Source organism: Spinacia oleracea, chromosome 2, assembly GCF_020520425.1.
Source record: "Spinacia oleracea cultivar Varoflay chromosome 2, BTI_SOV_V1, whole genome shotgun sequence".
NCBI classification, from domain to species: Eukaryota; Viridiplantae; Streptophyta; class Magnoliopsida; order Caryophyllales; family Amaranthaceae; genus Spinacia; species Spinacia oleracea.
In genome coordinates, this window is record NC_079488.1 from 100,959,890 (window position 1) to 100,969,558 (window position 9,669).

General features: G+C 34.8%; 1 protein-coding gene across 1 annotated transcript; it reads right to left on the bottom strand.

Annotated features, from left to right (window-relative positions):
- Positions 1-4,701: 4,701 nt before the first annotated feature.
- LOC110779341 (protein GRAVITROPIC IN THE LIGHT 1) lies at positions 4,702-6,889 on the bottom strand. The gene has a single exon (XM_021983860.2). It carries the CDS (start codon positions 6,661-6,663, stop codon positions 5,233-5,235), a length of 1,431 nt encoding a protein of 476 aa, XP_021839552.2. The 5' UTR covers positions 6,664-6,889; the 3' UTR covers positions 4,702-5,232.
- Positions 6,890-9,669: the final 2,780 nt, after the last annotated feature.

Here is a 9,669-nt window from a genome sequence, read left to right on the forward strand (position 1 = left end):
TAGCAGCATAATTAATTAGCCAAATTCAAAGGCACAAAGTTAATATAATACGAATAGTCAACCCGTACATAGAAAGCAGCACCAGCTGTGAATGTTAGTCGTTAGGTAGGGTGGCTACTGACTATTGTCAACTATATACTTCAAATAAATAGAGGTGTTCTGTTATAAGAGAATCTTACGCTTCACTTAGATCTCTCCAGTCTCTAGTTTTTATATACAACTTTTTTTAATAGAGTAGGATTTTACTGTATAAGACACACCAAGTATTTCATCCATTTCTGAATAAATGTATCATTTTGACTTTTACACTACTATGTACTTGATCCGTTCTTTTTTAGATGTCATAATTGTACTTTGACTATCAATCGAGATTTATAGTTACGTGAGGTCTTGTTATAATCGCCTCATCATATAGTTTAATATATATCAAACTTTTATAATTTGTACACATTGATTACTAAAGATATTAGTCGTTGAAATATTGCGTTGGCAAACGTGACAAAAAAATCGTGTCATTTATATACGGATTACTAATAGAGACTTGATCTTTTACTAATATACGGAGTACTTCGTATTGTACAAAACTACTCCGTGTATGTTATTATGGAATATGTTGTTGGACTAGTCACAACGTGTATTTTCATTAAATCAATTTTATTTTTATCTTTTACTAATAGATAATTAGAGAAACTAATTGTCAAATTTATTGATAATATGCTAGTCAAACCCGTGCATTTATTTAAAAACGGGTACTCCTTTATAAAAAAAAGGATGAGTAGGATACCTAGTTGTTTGTTTGTGCCCCCAACATATGTGTCCTTTGTGCTTTAATGAAATAACCAAATTAATCAAATGTCACATTTGAATTGACAACAATCCCTGTCCAATGTCCAATCAATACTTGAACTTGTACAGTACTATAATCTTCTAACTGTCATTTCATAATTAATTCAAATCCAAATGACAGATCAGATACTCGCTCCACTCTCTCTTTGGTTGCCCCATTTTTCTCTTTGAAGGGTCTTTTTAACATTGATTAATACTTCCTCCTCCGTTTTTTTTTAATGATACAATTATTTAGGCACGTTTGTCAATGCACGATTTTAAACATTAATATCTCTAATTGTGGATCGGAAAAAATTATAAAAAGTTGATATTTAAATAATATTTACTGATACGAATCTAATAAGACCCCACACGACTATGTTTTTTCTTATGTACTGATACGAATCTAATAAGACCCCACAAAAGGAAGTTAAAGGTGTTTGTGTGAATAGTGTCTAAAACCCCATTGTTTCATATAAATAAAAACAGAGGAAGTATGCCTTAAAATGATACGGAGCTACCATAAGTTTTATTTATTTTTCTCGCGCTTTCTCTACCTCTTTTCTCACGGATCCACTTTATCAACACATGTACACATTTTTACACACAATTTCTAACAACGTAATTTTTAGTTATGAACAATAAAAAGAGATGGAGGAAGCAGTAATTTTGTACTTTGTCTACCGTCCATGAATCAACATCAACCGTAGTACATCTATGGAACAACTTTAACCGTAGTTTATTGCTGCCGTAGTACATGTACCACTGAGCTAGCTCAAGCACGTTGGGCATATGTTAATTCCAAGTATTCTATTTAACCCTAAGTTGGTAAATTCTTGTAAGGTGGTTGTCAAAATCTGAGATTGGATTTACTTCCCACAGGCCACATCATAATACTTAGTACTTGGTAATTTGGTAAGGACTTTGTTGTGACGATACCGAAATCTTAAAACCCTTATTTTTTGTTCTGTTGTAATAACATAAATATTTTGTTATTACCTCCATTTTAAAATGATAGTTACAATTACTATTTGCACAAAGTTTAAGACAAAATACAGAAAATGTGTAAAAAGGTGAATGAATAAAATAATATACGGATAAAGTAAGATATATATGTAAAACTAACACAAATTCTTATTTACAATGGGTGTACAATAAATATTGTACACCGAAGTAAAAGTTGACTTAAAATGCTTTAAAGTTACATTTATATATGTAAAAGTTATCTATTTTTTAATGATAAATTTTTTATTTGAATAAAAAATTATTTCTTCAAAATCACTAATAATGTATAAATTAATCATTTAACCCTTTAAAATGTTTATCTATCAACTTTTTAATTTTATAATATAAAAGTTACAGAAAAATAGGTTAAAGTTACGAAAAACTGCATAAAAGTTATCTTGGTGTACAATAAAGTAAGAGAAAATGAGTGGAAAATTATTGTCGGTGATAGGGATAAGTTTGTAAATTTTTATGTCCAAAAATAGAATAAAACACAATATAAAGAATATTATGAAACGGACAAAAGGAAAGTGTAAATTTCATTTTGAAACGGGTGTAGTGTCAATTTACCTAAGAAACATCAATATCTGTTCACAATTTATGAATGGCCATAGATTTATGTTCCTTCAATCGAATACGATTACATAACTTTGAAAATCAAGTTGTTTAATATGAACTTTAATCTTTTACTGAAGTCTTGTTTCATTCACTTGATTTTTACTGAATAATACAACATTGTTTTACTAATTAACTTATTTTTACCAAATATCACTGTATATTTTAATAAGAAGAAGAGAACATAGCTTTAAGCATTAACAATTTATCTCACTTGAGTTGTGCTCCCTGACTTTTAATTTTAATTCATACTCAAGCACACTCGTGTTAATGCACTGAATATATCCAAATTTATAAAAGAAAATAAGTGTGACAATAAAAGTGAAAGTTTTTTTTGTTATTGGGTGCAAAAAAGGGGCTAGGCCCAAAGTGAAGTTTTTTTTTGGTACAAAAGAGGGAGAACCCATACAAGTGAAAGTTATTGGAAGTACACAAAATTTGAGAATTTGGTGGGTTGTGGCTAAATGTTTGAAAAATCTATTGAGGCCTTGTTTGGTTCAATTTACTTAGACTCGATGATGGATTAAGTAATTGTAAATCATTTGTATTTGTTTATTTGAGTTGATTTTCTTTTATTTATTTTTATTGCAGTCGATTTCGATATTTTTTGTCACCTTTTTTCTTTAGAATGGCATATTACAGCAGAGGGGGTAAAATGTTCTGGTAAAACTGTGTTCACAGAGATCGCATTAAATTTAATGGAGGAAGCATTGGATATGTCGGCCAAGGTCCAATTACCCTAGTTTAATGTTAAATACATTATTGAAATGATCATAATTACAGCAACTTCAACACATGAATCTCAGGAAAATGGCAATAAGCAGCTCCCAGAAAAACAGGGGAGGATTTGATCATAACTTCTCAGTGGAATACTGTCCAAAAGATGCAAGGAAATTCCCTTTTTTTTTTATACATACATATAAAGAAACAATTAGTTGCTGCAGGGACAGAAAGAGGAAGTGCGGAGGATAAAATTTCAAAAAAAGAAAAATAAAAAAAGAATTAATGAAAAACTTACACTATGATGAGGTGCAGCTCAGCTCATTCGTGGCTGTTTACGTGGCGACGTACACCTGGTTTCGAGGCACACTGTCCTACCCTTCCTGAGATAAAGGAGGCTGTAGTTTCCTTATTAAAAATATATGAACAAAGACCGAACCAACTACTCACCAAAAGGTTCGTTCTTTACACCTGAAAACTCATATCTGAACTTGTGTTACCTGAAAGTTTTCGTTAGGTGGGAAGAGCAAAGCCTAAATATGCACATGGATACAGAATCACTACACCAGAAACTGTAAACATAAGCTTGCCAAGCTTTTATAATTCTGTTTCGTAGAATATTCACCATCAAAGCAGTGAAAAAACTTTGCGTAAGGAAATGTTGACAAGGAAACTGTAAACAAATTAAGCACAGGTAAGTAAAATTGAAATCCAAACAGCATAGAAAAAGAAGAGAAAACAGCTACAGCCTACAGCAATAAATGGAAGCTCAGTGTTTTTGGCTAAGCTCTTCAGCAAACTGATGGAGCAGTTTCTGATAATGGCTGGCGGTTGCTGCCCCTTCTACAAACTAATGGAACAGTATGGCTGACAGTAGATGTCCCTTCAGCAAACTGATGGAACAGTTTCTGAAATTTCGGTGGTTTTCTACACCATTTTTACTTGTTATGAAGCAAACATTGACCCTTGACCCACAGATGACCCTCAGTCATAAGCATCAGGGTTTCATGACACAGAAACATGTCACATCAAACATTGTGACCACTGTGCAAGGAATGTGCCTCAGAAATCAGAATCACTGGGGATGACCCTAGCTGCTAATACAATTCAAAACTAGAGATGAAACCATAAACTGCTAAGGACAAGCTCGAGTGTTAACTTACTGACAAAACATAAACTCATAACGACAAGCTCGAGCGTTAACTTACCGACAAATCAAAAGTAAATAGATTCTCACCTTCAGGTAAATGCTCCATTTGATTTGATAGCACAGAATGTGAAATTGTGGTCTGTGACGTGCAGTCACGAACAACAAACAAGTAAACAACACAACATTGACCGTTAATCAGATGAAGCCAATTAACTCGTCAGATGAAAGCCTTAAGAAGAAGTGAATGTCTATGCTCGTCCAAGTCAAGTGTCCTTTACTTTTGTAAGAAGCCGCACCCTCCTTTCGGAAGGCTTTATCCTTAATGTAGTTTTTTTTAAAACCAAAGGATATAGTAATCGTGCTATAATTGTGCTAAGAGATGAAAATGATGCAAAAGATTCAATAACTTAGTTGTAATATGAAAGATACGTATATACATTTAAAGGTAACAACAATATACGCCTATTGTTGCTTTCTATCTCTCTCAACTCATGATTTAGATACACAGTTTCAGTATGTATTCACTCTCAACAAGAACCTTCCTACATAATACATGATCAAGAGACTTGTTTACTAGCATTCTTTACACTTAATCCTATGGAGTATGGACTCAAACATATAAAACCAATACTAAGAAAAGGAAAATATGAGCAAAAAAACTGGGATCCAATATAACCACTGTACCTAATTGCACCTGGGGAGGGAACAACCTTCAGCTTCAGTAATTGATTCGCTAGCTTCTCAAGGATGCTGAACCAGCTTTTGTATATAATCTCATTTGCAAACACATTTAGGATGTGACACCTTCCTGTAATCTCATGAAGCCAAAAAATTTGAAACACTTGATGGGGCTCAATGTGCAGTAGCTTTGGTCTTTAGCCACCCTTCATAAAGGAAGTACAAGCCCTTTGTCTCACTTACTCCACCGAATTCAAGTCTGTCAAATAAACCTGTGATTGAATAATTGTCTGCCCAATCTTAAACCCTGGAACCACGGTGAATCCGACCTTCGGCCTTGTTTTGCAAGGAAATTTACATCTCCTGGTGACATCTTCCATATACACCATTGAAAACTCGACATCCCTCTCCACTTGGAATAGATCCACAACAGGATCAAAGGAAAAGGCAAGCTTATGCAGTGCCCAAACCGAGCTTGCCATTTTGACAAACGACTCATAAAATTCACCCAACGATTTCCACGAGTTTACTATTACTTCATCCTGGTCCAAGTTGTTGAAAATCGAAGATTCCATAGTCGGGTGAATGAGTTCTTGATACTTCCTCTCACAGAACTTCGAGAAGTCACAATTTGGATTCTTCCTCAAGATCTCCATCGGATTGCCTGAAACATGCTCCTTTAACTTTCGCACAGAAGCTTTCTCCTCACTTTTAGAGGATGAAACATGGCCATTGCAAACACCGACATCCTCAACACCTAATCCGAAATCCTCTAAATCAAACCCTTGAAACATCCGCAGACAAACATATGACAACAAAGCATACCGGTTGTGTCCTTTCTTAACATAATCAACACCAGAATACACAGAACTCGCTACCATATCCAAGTCCCAGTGTGCCCTCTTCATCAAACCAATCAAAACTTTTGTAAACCTATGCGAAAAACTGAATGCCTCACTCAACATCTTATCAAACACTCTAATTGTTAGCAAAACCTCACAACCCTCCTCTTCCTCCTTTGGAGAACAGGACAACTTTTTCGACAACCTCGAATTCACCTGATTCAATTCCTCCAATTTCTGCCTCAAATCCGAAACCTCATCATCCTTAACATCGATTTCAGACTGCAATCGGTTAAATACAGACTTAAGAGCCCTAAGCTTATGCTGATTCTCATTAACTTGGAATTCCAAACAAGACCCAGTTGAGAATTCGACGTTAAAATTAGGGTTTTGGTAGTAATTCTTATACAACTGTTTAAACTCAGAAAGGGTCTGAAGATGAGAAACCAAGGACTCATCAGCATTTTTTAAGACCTCCCCATCAAAAACAGGAACATGGGCAGTTTGCAATTGAAGATAAGAAGCCTCAAACGACGAAATTGAAGCAAATAACGAAGTAATTAGGGTTTGATTAAACTGTGGATTTAACGGAACTTTACCTTTCTGAGAAATTAGAGCAGGTTCTTGAGGTGGGTCAGGCTTCGTTACCACAACTTTCTGATTAGAGATGAATTCATCGTGATTACCGATATCGTCACCACCAAGGAGAGAGAACTTTTCAGAATCATCAGCGAAGAATTCGAGAGCTTTGGATTTAAAAGAGAAAGCGAATTTCTGGAACATTTCGGAAATTTGAGGGGTTTTGATAGATCCCTCCATTTCCGGCATAATGAATATTAATAGAGATTAAAAGGGGTTGAATGATGATGAATTAAGGTATTTCCAGAAAGCTTATCGACATCGAAGTAATGAACTCAGGATTGCTTTGGAGGAAGGAGATGAACAGAGAATGAAGGTTTATGATAATTATTTTACCGTTGTGGGATTAGGAAGAAGTGGAAGGAAGGAATGGAGTGCTGGAGTGGGGGGAGTGTGAATTACGGAGTATGTGAGTGGACTTTCTGTTTATTTGACTATTACATTTTAGAATATGCAATTCTGCATTATTTTATTGGGTGGGATCGAATACGGGATCCTTTTACAGGATGACTTTTAGATGCAAATAATCTATAATTTTATAGATTTCGAATTACATTTTGATATGGTATGGTTTGAACTTTGGTGAAGGTGGAGGGGTGGAATGGTGGAATTGTGAAAACGTTGAATGTTGTGAGTAGCGATAGATGATACAGAATAGCTGGTTAGAGGTGGTTTATACCTCGATCCAAAATATAACAACCATTTAGGCTCTGTTTGGTAGGGAGTTTCATGGAAAACGATTTTCCTCTTTTCAATCATTTTAAGTTGTTTGGTTTGACAAGGGATGGAAAACAATTTTCCACAACTTCCTCAAATATGGAAAAACCTTTTCCATTTGAAAGAAAGAGAAACCATTTTTTCAACTTTTCTCCTTACCTCCCTCTCCCTTCTTCCCCTAAATCTTCACCATCTTTTCTCATTTTTCTTCAAATAAAAAAACAAAAGAAAACTAATTTAAAATTGTATTTTCCCTTGAAAAATTATTTTCCTTGAAAAATTATTTTACATTGAAAACGTTTTACACCAAACCAAACGGAGGCCTTACTCATTTGACATTTTGACCTATTCATATGTTCACGAATAAGTTTTTTATCTTTTAAAAAAATTATGATCACATAAGTTGACTTTTTTTTGGTTTCCTTGACCATTGGAACATGCATCATATTGTTCTTTAAGCACTACTTTATAATCTTAACTTTTGATGAAAACTACATACTCCATATTTATTTACTGAGTAAATGATACAGTAGTAAAGATAAAAAGTTTTATGCTGCTTTTTATGGGATTTATTAGGATACCTAAAGTAAATTGATGATGAGAATGGTATTATTACTCAATGGGAATAATGTAGACAGTGGATCATTTTTGTATCAAAGTGAAACAGATAGATCCATGAAACCCCTAGCTTTACTATTATCTCTTTTAAAGCTTTATCCAGCTAAGAAAACAAAGAGAGACGAGGGGAGTTTTTCTGGAGTGCTAAGCTAAAAATGTCAAGCTGAACCAAATCAATTTAACATCATTTTAAACCTTTTTAAGAAAATGCGAACCAATTAATATTTTTTTTTAGTGTATCACCCGGTTCCCCTTAGGGCTAATCCGGATTCGGGGCGAGTTCTGAGTGGATGGGTTCCAGTCCCCTTCCAATTGTTGTTGTGTGGGATCGAACATGGAGTCCTCTCTACCGAGTTCAGCCTCAATCACCACTGATCCAACATGCAATTGGTATTAATAAATTTAATATAAATGTACTCTATAAAACCATTTCTATCCAACGAATCAAAGATTATATCCAAGTCGAAACTCTTTATCGTCACTTAGTTATTCCTAAATCCTAATGTTTAAATGTACTCTTGTTAGAAAAATCTAGGATAAAATTGCTATTTAAACGTCATGGCCGGAAAAGAAGATCTAGCTTATGACAAACATGATCTACCGACTACCATTACAATTAACAAGGCTACAAACTTTGACTGGTCTTTCGAAGAGTGAAGCAAATGTGAGGGGCTCAAAAATTGCTTGGCTCCACAAATTAAATACAACTTTAAATCGACTTTTACATTGCCTTTTATAATTTAACTTATGCCACGTTAGTCTTTTTGTGTTACTTACCTCAACTTTATGCAAACCTACCTCAACCTTATTTTTCGTCCCTAACCCCTAACCCTGTTACCTCGAGTTAGATGGTTGTGGCTCGGCCCAAGGCGACCTAATCCGACATGAAAAAAGCCTGGCCTGGCACATGCAAGAAAAAAAGTCAACGCCCCGGCACGACCACGAAGTCCGGTGACGTGGGCCTTTTTTTTTGGAAAAACACTGTAAAGCACTATTCGACCTGGCGCAACAAAGCGCGCTCAATTTAGTAAAATTAGGCTTAGACAGAACAGTCTGATCCGACCTGGCACAAAGGCCATTGGGCATGGGCCCTGTTTTCAAATTTTCGACCAGACCCAACCCGATGCAGTGTAGGCTTGATTTGGACATGGTCCATTCACGCCACGCCTGAGGACTTGGCCCGACATACAATAATATTTACCTAGAGTGCTTCAAAGGATAAGAGCTTCGAAGTATATTTTTTATTTAAAAGTTGGGATTCGAACCAAGACGTTGATTACCTCAAACTTTAGTATACCTCACATAACATTGTCACATTACACTTCTCTTAACACAAGCTTTTCCCTCACTTGCTTTTAATCCAAAAAAGGTATTTTTTTTAATTTTTTTAATTTGGAATAATGCTTTTCTTTCATGCAAAGGCAATGATTGCCTTCCATGAGAGATTTTGTAAAGTGGAAAACCAAGAGATAGAAGAGATGAACTGCACGTTGAACCAGATCTCAAACCAAAGTGCACATTCTGCTCCATAATTAGCTCATCACACATTTCTACTGTTAAAAGGTGTGATAGTCTTTAGAAAATCGAAACGAGTGTACTTATTGTTGATAAACTCGAGTCTTGAAAGGGAACAGGAGTTTTTTTTTACGAAACTAAGAAATGTGTATTGGCACTTTGACAGTTAACACTTATTTCGAACCAAAAACATGAAAATATTTCATAAATATAGCTGAGTATCATACCCATATCACCTATGCGACAAAAAGCAAGTTTGAAAGAAATCAACTAGAAAATCTGATCCATGTCAAGATTGACATAAGCCAAATCAAATCACACCAGTAATACCTGATAGAAATTTAA

What these genes read in the sequence shown, in the direction of transcription:
- LOC110779341 (XM_021983860.2), bottom strand. Translation starts at nt 6,663, where the DNA reads ATGCCGGAAATGGAGGGATCTATCAAAACCCCTCAAATTTCCGAAATG.